Genomic DNA, 12,320 nt, shown 5'->3' with positions numbered 1-12,320 from the left:
TTTCTGTTTTTTACCCTAGAAATAACTTTAAGTTAACTATATTTTTTAAGTATTTTCAAATCTGTATAACCACGGTAACCACTATAAAATGCACCTTCTAATAATTGTTTGTTTAGGGTCTGGTATAAATTGCTGCATACCAAAATACCTCTCATAACATGGTTTTTGCATAACCTAGTAGTTTATTTGGCTGTCTAATGCATACAATTGACTAAAAATAATTTAAGGCATACTACAAACACACCTCAAATAAGAGAAGTTGTATTGCTCTTATGGCCTGAATTACAACTGCAAAATCTCAACTATTACCTACATACTCAACGGAAACAACTCCAAATAGACAAGAAAAGAAAAGTATAACACTACACAACATTCTCGTATATTCAATTCTGGTAACAATTTTGAACTTCTTCCGTGTCCAAAATGTTTTCTCTTGTTTTATTGTGTTTTTGCTAACAAGAACATGTAGAATATGACCTGACATGCTTCCATAACTGTAAGAAAATCAACCTCTTTTCTCATAGAAAGCCACACCAATCCAACACAAGATCTATATATCAAATCACTCTCCTTGAATCACGGGCAGAAGCAATGTGGTCCTACAAACATGAAACGATGTAATCAGGTTTATGCCAAGTCTCTTACTGAGAAATCATAAAATGATAATCCAGTGAAAACATCATCAATTTACAGAAAGTAGTAAACGAAAGGAGTCAATATAAGGAGGAGAATTAATTAAAAGTAATTGTGTCAATCCTTAAATTTATCAAACAATAAGATGTTTTCAATCATTCTTAGATAGTTAGATATGCCTCATTAAATTGAGGACTAAAGCGAGAAGATTTTATGTTGGCAGCACTCTTGTTTGCTCCATGTTTCAACTATGAGTTCTTGTTTCAAGCTTATCATTCATAGATGAATATCTTGTTTCGGAAGATACATCAAACTTCGTTCAAGTTGTAAAAAGTCAACACTAAACCCGATCCCATAAAGCAGTATATTCAAACAATGCTAAGATTAAATCGGCGAAATACTGTCAAATAAAGAAGAGATTAAATCGACAAAGGTACAAACAGGGATTTACATCCAGACTTACCGAGATAAAGTCAAATGCTTTAGTATCTTCTTTCTTTGAATTGTTCATCAGTGAGGTAGGAGGTTGGTTTGAGAAATTTGGTTGAAATATATCGGGAAGAGGTGTACTTCCATTGGGTCCAGTCATTTGAGCAGCACTAGCATTTTGCATGTTGGCATTATTAAGGTGTTGGAAATTAGCCATTGTTGCAAGGAGTTGCTGCTGAGCCAAGAGAGTCCCCATGGCACCATAATTAAAGGGCTGAGAAGCATACGGGTGGTTCAACATCATACCGGGTTGCACACCATAAGGCAGCTGACCCGTAGGAAACATGGGATTTACATTGAACCCAACTGTCTGAGAACCCAACATGCCACCTAAATTATTATCTGGAACCTGACTATTTAAACCCGAAAATAAAGATTCCGATTGCATTGTTGTCGCAGGGGGAGATGGTTTATGATTTGAACTTGAGGTATTTTCCTCTAATGACAAGCCACCCATTAAATCACCAACAAATTCTTTATGATTTGTTTGCTCGGGATTGGAAGCAAAGAGGTCAAAGGGTTGGGGATCACTCCTACTTGTCTGTCCACGACTTCCATGATCAACTGGTTTATCACCACCAACATCCATCCCGGAAAAGAGATCAGCTGCATGTTCTTTCTTCTCACTTGTATGAAATGATACACCAGCAAAAGGGTCGTCATCATTTTTTGGTTCATTAGTAGCTCCAACAGAACCACTAAAATCTCCAAATAAATCATCAACGAGAGGAGGTCTGGATGATGTCAAATTTTCTATATTCTGATCAAGCACATTCTTTGTAGTATTCTCCATTTCGAGATTATCATTTGAATCTCCAGTGTCAATCAAGTCAGGCAACTCAACAGCAGTAGTACTTTCTGTCTTCACGGCCTTCTCTGAATTAATACCAAAGCTATTTGAGTGGCCTACACCTAGAAGCCCAATAACCTGTCAATCAAGGGACAAAGGGCAATGTACTAAATTAAATTAGAAAGGTTGATCTTAGACTTTTCTGCTGACATTGGCTATAATCATTAGTGTTATTCAAGAGAAAATTACAAATGACACTCGGTTACCGGCATATGAGATAATTTATTTCTTGTGTAAGTGACTAAGAAAAAGAGAACTGAAATTACAAGGGTATGAAATGCATAAAACATGCGTCAAAAGTATGTCAATATCCATACTTCCATAAACAACAATAAATGAAAATATCAATTATCTAGGGTGCTTCGCAATTTAGATTCAATTTATCAACTAGCATCCTGCCATATCCTACAAATTCTGCTAGAATCTCCAGTGCCACACAAGCCAAAATTTTCAAACCTTAAGAGAGAAGGGGAGGGGGGATGAGGCTTGACCAATATTAAAATGTAATGAATAAGATGAAATTTCATGATTTCATGTGATAATTTTCTTTCAGATTTTGGTTATAAAGTTACCCTGACTGCCTTTTCCCTCAAAGAAGATTGGGGAGATTCTGAACATTTCACCACTGCATCACTATTTTCAGTGAAGTAAGAAAAAACAACTGAAAAATGATCATCATCCTTCTTTCTAAGCATGGCTTCGAGCACGCAAACAGCTTTCATGCGAACCTGAAAATAATATTCTCATAATAAGCTAAATAACATATAGGTTAATATGCAGAAAAATTTTCAAATATTTACTCCAATAAGATGACAAAAACAACAAAACCAATAAATGAATCATTAGTTTATGTGAAGCCTTTTTTAAAAAAATGTATATAATTATGTGCATTCCTTTGTAATTGATATGGACTTTTGATCAGTGACTTCATATTGTTGTAGAAACATTAACATCGAAGACATGCCTGCCACATGGGAGATTGAAGCTTTGGTTCAAGGGCATGACATAAAGCCACAGCATCCAACTTGGCAGCCTCTGTTAGAAAAACTTGAATAGCATCTCGAGTGGGTTGTAGCCGAATACCCCCTGAAGTTACAATTGTCTCCAGCAACCTATCCTCCCTTGTCTTACCTTCCGAATAACTTGCACCAGAATCACCATTTGATGTTTCCGTCTTAGTTACCCTTGAATCCTGACTCCAAGGACCACTGGACTTTGGAAGCTCAAAACTACTCTGATTTTCATTTCGGTATTTAACCGGTTCATATCTCTCACCACGTTCTTCTTCTATGGTCAATGACCTTCGAAGATTTGGACTCCTGTAGCTTCCAGTATCATTCTTCATTAGTGAATGTCCCTGTGTTAAGCTACTAAGTCCTTGCTTAATTGATGCACTTCCAATACCGACTACCTCACTAATAAAAGATTTCTTATCTTCTGATGGTGGTTCATAGTTTGTATTCCCAAACCCTTGTATTCGCCTGTTAATATCTTCAGTAGGCGCTGCCACTGGCTTATTTTCTTCTGAAAAGATGGCAGAGATAGCCTCATGAGCCGTGTCTCGCACAGCCTTATTTAGTGCATCACCTTTCAAAGGATCCAACTGTCCCTTGTAATGAAACAATTGACGAACTGCCACCGAATGTCTCTGCATTTCCCTTCTAAACTCTACACCAGATTTTCCAACACAATACTTTATCAATCTTAAAGCCTGCCAACAATAATGGAAAAGAAAATGAACTGAGTACACATAACTGACTTTATACAAATAACGAGCCTATCATCAAAGTATCTAACAACAGAAACATTATAATCCTTTCTTTCATATCCCTTAGTCAAGTTCCTGTAAACTAGAAGTTAGAACTTAGAACACATAACCACATTACAGAATAACACAATTTCAAGGACAACTAGAACAACTCATATTAGGATTTACCGTTTTAAGGATAATTTAGTATTGGAAGCAAAAGATGGACATCGCTCACCTCACAAGCACAACATATATAGATCAGTGGATTGCAGTATAGAAACCTAAAGCAGCAAAAAGCACATCCTAACAATAATGCCTAAATATTCACAATCACATTACTCAATCAGCAACAAAAATTGTACACATTCCCTAGCCAATTTAATTTAAGCTAATAAGAGATTCGTAGGCAGAGTCTATCAAGTTCATCTATTAACCTGTTAGGTACCCTAAATCATTATCTAACATGTGCAATGGCTTTGATAAAAAAAACTGCTTTTCGAAACAAAAATATTCACCCCAAACAATAAATATTCAAACTTTGAACCAGCCAGATCCACCTCGTCCAACTAAAACATAACCACGGAAAACCAGTAACAATACCAATTTTTCTTTCTTTTGTGTATACCTTCTGTTTCACAATTGGGCTCTTATGATCGAGTCTCTTCAACACAAACTCTGAAAGCTCCTTCACAATACTAACATGCGATGTCCTCAAAAGATCGCAGATTTCCTCCAATTTGTAAACCGGAGTGACCTTATCTTCATCCGAAGTAGCTGAATCGATCAACCTCGACCTCCAATATGACTCCACAGCTCTTCGACTCGATTCCATATTCCCCCAAACTCAATCAAATTAAAAACCCTAAAAGAACAAACTTTGCAAAGTGATCACAAACCCACCACGCGGAAACTTCCCCGATCAGAAACTAACCTAAGACCCAGAACCCAAAATGCCCTGAATTGGAAAACCCAACACTGTATCGAGGTTACTGTTATTTTTTTCAGGGTGATGAAGAATCCAGGAAACAGAAATGCAAGCGCGAATGATTTAAGAGTTGTGGAAAAGGGGGATAAAGAAATGGAAAACGATGTCGAAAGGGGGGTAAAGATGCGAAAAGGAAGAGATTGTATGAGAATTGGGGGGAATCTGAAACGGGTTGGGTGTCTGTGTAACTGTTTCTGTTGTGTAACTTTTGTGATTTGGGAATCGATTTAAAAAGAAAAAAAGAAAAAAGAAAAAAGAAAAAGAAACTCAGAATTGTATTGAAATTGAAGGATTAGAGAGAGAGAGAGAGAAGGTGAGAATGATTTGTGGCAGCAAAACGATGAAAAGAAGCATGGAAGGCGTGGCAGATGAGTGAATTAGAGTTGATTTGTCTCGAGTCTCAAGTCTCAACATAATTGCGAGTTCACTGCGCACGTTAGCACCCGCCGCCGCAAGCTGCCAATCCACCTCCGTAGTTATTTTTTCAAAAATACGCAAAAAAAAATTTAATATTTTTTCTTCATTTTCGATTGAATAACAAAAGTAGGAATCTTATAACAAAAAGTGAAAAATTGGAAAATTTCTTTTTATTCTCAAGAAAGAGATTTGCTATCTACACATAAATTTTAAAATTTTATAAAATATTTTTTATATAAATCATAATAATATTTTGATATTATATTAATATTAACATAAATTGATTCTTTAATTATTTTTAATGTTTTATTTTATTTATATAAAGTGTTTAAAATATTTTTTGTTTTAATAAATAATATATACTATTTCTAAATTTATTTCAAGAATATATATTAAGAATAAGACTGGATATGCTAACACGTGTCTGAAATGTGTCCGACACGTGAACACGATAACTCAACGAAGTGTTCGTGCCTCATACTCTACTACACATCCAAGCATTATTGTCATTCAAGTTCAACCAAGTAGACTCAACACTAACAAAGAGTGTGATTATACACATTCACATCATTCTTCCAACCAAGTCATTTATGTTCACGCACGGAACTTTACGTTATCGTCATCGTCTTCTTCTTCTTTTTTGCGTTCTTCCTCCTCCTTTTCCTTCTTCCTCTTCTTCGCGTTCTTTCTTCTTCGTATGTTTTTTCCTTATCGACATAGGCTGATTTCTTTCGATATGAAAAACACATTGGAGTTGTGCAATGAAATGGACATATGGACAAAATTTTCACTGATATGGTGTCAGCCCAAAACGTAGGTTACGTTTTGCTCTTGTCCCTCACTTTTTTTTTTGTTTTGGAAAATAAAGGAACGGAGCTTGCATTTTGGATTTTTGGAAGCTTTTAAAAAAAATTATTTTCGTTTAGCCCAAACGCAACCTGCGTTTTGTGATGGGCTGTTTATTTTTTTGTTTGGATTAACAAAATGCAGCTTGCGTTTTGCTTTTTATGTCAACCTTTTTTTTTTTGAGATGCAAAACACAGGCTACTTTTTTTGAGGTGTCAGATTTTTTTTTTGGAAAACCAAAAACGCAGGTTGCGTTTTGTGCAAAAAAAATATTTTAATCAGGAGGCCTGCCTATAAATAAGAAGCAAGACTCGCTCAAGTGGCTTCACTCCACTTCTACTCATCCTATTCTTCTTTCTTGTACATATGTTGTAGTTCTTAGTTTCTTTGGCAGTTAGGTGTGTCAAAAAAGTCGGATTAGGTGAGGTTGAATTTATGGAAAATATTATAAATTTGTGAGTGTATTATAACGGTGAGGTTATACCAAACACACATGAAGGTAGGGGTGCACATGGGCCGGGTGAAGCCGGGTTTGATGTGACCCAGACCCGACCCGAAATATACACCGGGTCTATTTATTAGACCCGAACCCGACCCTAGACCCGATGAAACCAATACACTTTCGGGCCACAATTATACCGGATAAAAACCGGGTGAAAACCGTGCCGTTAACATTACATTATGTTGATACCTTCTTGTAAGCTAGCATGTAAAAATATCCAAATTTCCAAGACTCCAACCATTATTTAACATGGTAAAATTCACTTAGAAAAATATAACAAGAACCAACCCTTCTTTAAAATGAAAGCATAACCACAATCAATACTAAAGCAAAACCACAATCAATACTAATATTGTCTAATAATACCAAATATTTAAATCAATATAAACAATGAAATATTATGCATTAGTCTAAAGTCTTATGCATTCTAAACATAAAACATTAACTTATAGTCTTATAATGACTAATAACACAAAATATTAAGGTTTATAATATTTAAATTCTACATAAGAATAGTCAAGATTCATCACTAATAACACAAAATATTAATTGTGTATGATGACCGGGCCACCGGGCTGACTTCGGGTGACCCGAGCTATGGCCCGGACCCGACCCGAAATAATGACCGGGTCTATTTTTGAGACCCTTACCCGACCCTAAACCCGATGAAATCACACCAAATTAGCCCCTAAAGTGTTCGGGACCGGGCCGGGCCTTCGGGCCGGGCCGGGTCTGTGCACCCCTACATGAAGGAGTGACTTTTGTTTGTGAATGTCCGTTGTCATTTGCTATTCCATGTACCATGAGTTTTGTCGAGTTGAAAAATGGATTCTGTAATAACATTCAAAACCACATTTTGAAAAGGGTGAGCAACCTTTTATACAGGAATCCTGTGCAAATATTTGGTGGGCTGATACAGTTTCAAATAATGCTCATCACTGACGATGCTAGTATGCAGCAGATGTTGTGTATTTATCAACAAACCCAATTTCACGTGCCGTTGATAGAGCTGCACGTTGAGTTCGAACAGCAGTCAGGGTTGGGCATGGTCGGCGAGGAGGTCAATGTTGATGAGCTGGGGATATAGATTGGGAAGAAGATAATAATGACAGTGAAGAGGAGTTTGAAACCAACTATGAAGTCGATGACGAAAACGATGACGGAGACTTGGCAGGCCATCCAGCGGTGCAAAATGAAGCAGATGCGATTGTAAGCCACCAACCGTTCGGTGTTCCGTCTTTTATGCGAACTCTAGATCTCGAAGCCATGCATGCCCCAGAATTTTCTGAGTATGCGAATACGGGTATGTTATGATTATTAATTCAAGTTTCCTACAGTGTTTATTTTATTTGCCTTATCTGACAGATGGTGGTGCGCATGTCGTAGGTGAAGGCAACGCTGCGGCAGAAGATGGCGAGTTTAGTGTCGGAATGGAATTTGGTTCGAGAGAGTCGGTGATATCTGCAATCAAAAGCTACACTATCTCTAGAGGAGTTGATTACACTGTGTATGAGTCTGAGCCGCAGACATTCTACGCGAAATGCAAGGGTTATGGTGCAGGGTGCGATTGGCTTATCCGAGCTAGCTTAATTCGAAAGAAAGCTTGTTGGGAAATCAAGAGATACAATGGCAAGCACACGTGCACTATGGGCACGATTTCACAAGATCATGCCAAGTTGGACTCAGACACAATTGCAGAGGCCATTAGGCCGTTGGTCGAAGCAGACCCGTCGATAAAGGTGAAGTCTGTTATTGTAGAAGTTCAATCTAGGTTCAACTACACTGTAAGTTACCATAAGGCTTGGTTGGCAAAGCAGAAAGCTGTCGCAAAGGTTTTCGGTGATTGGAAAGTTTCTTACCAGACTCTGCCAGTATGTTTGAAAGTAATGACTGTGAAGATGCCAAGGTCTCGTGTTCAAATTAAAACGCTCCCCAACGGACTAAAGTGACCCTCGGCTGGAATTACCAAATGTGGTATGTAGGGCTCAGGTGCCTGATGTGGCTGTGGTTCCGCTATATATGGTGCTTGGTTGTTGCTGTTGGCCGTAAACCGGATCCTGAAATTGATGGGCATATGCCGGATCCTGAAACTGCTGGGAATATACCGACATCTGATACTGGTGCTCATATGCCGGGACCTGATAGTGGTGCTCATATGCCGGAACCTAGTTAACAATTAATTACAATGAATAGTAATTAATGATAATAGATAAACCTAAACAATAATAATTAATTATAATTAATAGATAAACCTAACCAATAAAATAATAATAATAATAATAATAATAATACTAGTAATTAATAATAATACTTGAAACTGCTGCTCATGAGGCGGGACTTGCTACTGAGGTCCAGCTGGTTCTTCCTGTTACTGCTGTGGTTTATTGGCGCCAACCTCTTTACCTGCAACTCTATCTGACAGTCGTAGGTGAACCCCGTACTGTTGTGTGTACCACTCGTAGTACACTGGGAGAGGATGCAAGTCAATAATCTCCTTACCTAACTGCAATGTGTTATAGCGGTCAGATCTCCACCTGTTAACCCATTCACTGTAAATCTCTCTCCAGTCATGGTTTTGTGCTCCTGTCAACCGCTTGCAATAATCACGAACAAGGTCGAACACCAGGTCTGGTGGAAGCTGTTGCATCCCGAACTATCGTCTAACTCGGTTTGTCAGGTGCCATTCTATGCACTCGAATGACACTAGCGGCGACTGGATAGAGCACATAAACAAATTGGCAGCGAGGTCATTCGGAACCCCCACTCCCATATACGGCCGCCATATAAACTGCATATTAGTTACCAAGAGGCCGATTAGAAAAATTATTCTTATGAATAAAAACATTGGACATTAACGGTTACAACTTACATCGTCAACTCCCATGTCGTCGAGTCCTCGCCTAAAATGCGCAGTAGGCCTCTGTATATATCTTGTATGTCGGCGCCAATGACTCCACCTAACAAAAAACAGAATAATAATAATAATAATAATAATAATAATAATAATAATAATAATAATAATAATAATAATAATAATAATAATAAAACAATACCATCGCGCCAGTGGAATACCAACATCGCCGAGCTGATCGCGGGGTATAGGTGTCAAGAGCGGCATACGCTTCCACGCCCAAACAAAAAGCAGTATCAGTGGGCCATCCATCTCTTTACAGTTGTATCGTGATGCACGACACAACAATCTGTATAGGTGTTCCAGACTGGCTGCCCCCTAACTGTATGCTGAAATCCGGTTGAAATCCCGAAATAGCGGTAGAAACTTCGAGTTCAACGAAGTGGCTGACTTATCTGGAAACACAACTGTTCCGAGCACGCAGAAAATGTGTGCTCGGACATACCGCTCAACAGACTCCTGAGTGTCACACGGCTTGGTGTCTCTGCACCGTCGGACCCATGCAAGATTAACATTTCCCAACACGTGATATTGCGGACCAGGCTCCCGACCAAAACACGCAATGCAGTTCTCCACCAAAAACTGGTGACTGCTGTCTGATCTACCCGTAACAGCCTCCCCATTAATCGGGAGACCAAGAATATAGCTCACATCTTTCAGCGTCACCGTCACTTTCCCGACCGGAAGATGAAACGTGTAAGTTTTGGGCCTCCACCGTTCCTCCAATGCACTTAACAGTGCAGATTGGCATCTTATTTCGCCTACTCGTGAAACGTGTTGAAACCTAGTCAATGCCAGTGCCACTGCAGCTACCTCGTTAAAGGTATCTGGCGGATCAAGTTTTCTGAGCAACAAATTCCTGATAGTCTGCAAAAAGAAAAATGATAATTATTTAAATTCTAAATAATGTCAGTTAATAATTTATTCAAAAAATAATAGCAACAGTAATTAAACATTATTATTATTATTATTATTATTATTATTATTATTATTATTATTATTATCTTAAATAAAAGATAATAAATTTTTATTTATTAAACAGTATTATTTATTTATTTGTATATTATTAGAAAATAATATAATTATTATACAGTGTTCTATAATAACTAACAATTATAATAATAATGTCAATAATAATAATAATAATAATAATAATAATAATAATAATAATAATAATAAAGACGGTAACTAAACAGTATTATTACTATTATTATCTTAAAAAATAATAATAAATTATTAAAAAATAATAAAAAATTGTTAAATATTATTTATTTATTATTAAAAAATAATAATTTATTATTACTATTCTAAACGATATTCTATTATTAAACATAGAAAATGTTACTAAATTATTAAAAAATAATATACATTTGTTTGTTAAACAGTATTAATTATTAATTATTAGAAAATATTAATAATTTATTATTATTATTCTACACAGTATATTATTATTACACTACTCATGATAACAATTTATTTTCAAAAGACTTAAGCATAGTAAAAATAATAAACCGTAATGAGAAATAAATAATAATATAATAATAGTAATAATAATATTAATAATGATAATAGTAATAAAATTACTAATTACAACACAAATAAATAAAATTCGAATAAATATATATATCCTTCATTAAATATTGAAAAAAATTACTTACTCATTGAGAATGATCCAAATATTCAATAATATGTTCTTCCAGTTTGGTAAAATCACGAACCATTTTTTCTTTCTGCACCGTATACTTCTTCTCCCACACTTTACTTTTTCACTCTTAACTCTCTTCACTCTTGCTTCCTCATTCTTGTTTCACTCTTCTTCAGATTCAGTAACGTTACTTCATTTTTACTTGGCCTCCCCTATATGCGTTTTGGCTTTTAAAGACTGAAGTGACCACCCTCCATGACACGTGTTGCGCATGCAGCTAGGAAGGTTACAAAACGCAACTTGCGCTTCAGGGGCGGAACTACATTGTAGCAAAGGGGGACAATGGCCCCCCTAATTTTAATTTTTTACATGTAAATTATATGTAAATTTTAGTTTAGCCCCCTTAAAATTTTATTTTAGTTTTATTTTATTATATAAATATTTTTGGCCCCCTCTAATCTTTCATCTAGCTTCGCCCCTGCTGCGCTTTGCTCTGCAAGGCTGACAAATGCAACCTGCGTTTTGCCTAACCCAATGCTGGTCAACACCTGCTCCTGTCAGCATGCAGGAGACACCGGGGCACGTTTCGCAACTTGGTTCCCTTCCCAGCCCAATCGCAGACTACGTTTTGCAGCAGCTGCACATTTTTTGTTTCATCGCCTGCAAAACGTTACTTGCGTTTTGCAGTTAACTGAGCAATGCAGGTCCACATTTGTGGACAACTCACCATGCATCCATATTCATGTTTATTACCATTATTTTATCCATAACTAAATTAATTTCTGTACTTATGAGGGGGGAGGTATTTACCATCTTCCCTCCCATCATTTTCCCATTTGATTGTGACGACTTTATGATTGCTTACTAAACATGTTTGGGCTCATTTTTTTTTTGTTATAGAACAAATATTGGTGTTGTCCAATATAATGGACATATGGACAAATTTTTTCTGCTATGGTGTCAGGCTTAAAACGTACGATACGTTTTATTTTCGGCTGATTTTTTTTGTTTTTTTGTTCAGAAAACAAAACAAACGCAGCCTGCATTTTGTTTTTTGCATGGTTTCCAATTTTTTTTATTTTGTTTTAGCCCAAACACAGCTTGCGTTTAGTGATGGACAGTATTTTAATTTTTTTAAACCACAAAATGCAGCTTGCGTTTTACTTTTTTTTTGTCAGATGTTTTTTGGAAGATGCAAAATGCAAGTTGCGTTTTATAAACTATCAGATTTTTTTTTTTGAAAACTGAAAACGCAGGTTGCGTTTTGTTTAAAAAATATATTTTAATCAAGA

The 12,320-nt window shown here is 36.5% G+C and overlaps 2 protein-coding genes across 2 annotated transcripts; both read right to left on the bottom strand.

The window, feature by feature from the left end:
- Nucleotides 1-162: 162 nt before the first annotated feature.
- LOC112778593 (protein MODIFIED TRANSPORT TO THE VACUOLE 1) lies at nt 163-5,292 on the bottom strand. Its single transcript, XM_025822898.3, has 5 exons — nt 4,348-5,292; nt 2,937-3,683; nt 2,545-2,700; nt 1,097-2,050; nt 163-599 (listed from the first exon to the last, which is right to left on the bottom strand). The coding sequence occupies exons 1-5, from the start codon at nt 4,552-4,554 to the stop codon at nt 558-560; spliced, it is 2,106 nt and encodes a 701-aa protein (XP_025678683.1). The 5' UTR covers nt 4,555-5,292; the 3' UTR covers nt 163-557.
- A 4,409-nt stretch (nt 5,293-9,701) lies between these two features.
- LOC140182083 (protein MAIN-LIKE 1-like) lies at nt 9,702-11,853 on the bottom strand. The gene is made up of 2 exons (XM_072228186.1): nt 11,839-11,853; nt 9,702-10,250 (listed from the first exon to the last, which is right to left on the bottom strand). Exons 1-2 carry the CDS (start codon nt 11,851-11,853, stop codon nt 9,702-9,704), a joined length of 564 nt encoding a protein of 187 aa, XP_072084287.1.
- Between the last annotated feature and the right edge of the window lie 467 nt (nt 11,854-12,320).

Source organism: Arachis hypogaea, chromosome 19 (assembly GCF_003086295.3).
Source record: "Arachis hypogaea cultivar Tifrunner chromosome 19, arahy.Tifrunner.gnm2.J5K5, whole genome shotgun sequence".
Lineage (NCBI taxonomy): Eukaryota > Viridiplantae > Streptophyta > Magnoliopsida > Fabales > Fabaceae > Arachis > Arachis hypogaea.
Note: the sequence above shows the minus strand (reverse complement) of the source record. Positions and strands in the feature narration are given on the sequence as shown.

Bases quoted from the DNA above. Each gene is read 5' to 3' on its own strand.
- LOC112778593 (XM_025822898.3), bottom strand. From the start codon at position 4,554: ATGGAATCGAGTCGAAGAGCTGTGGAGTCATATTGGAGGTCGAGGTTG. The intron at 2,051-2,544 runs GTAACTTTATAA...CTTGATTGACAG, and splicing joins TGAGGGAAAAGGCAGTCAGG to GTTATTGGGCTTCTAGGTGT. The intron at 600-1,096 runs GTAAGTCTGGAT...TCATGTTTGTAG, and splicing joins AAGCATTTGACTTTATCTCG to GACCACATTGCTTCTGCCCG.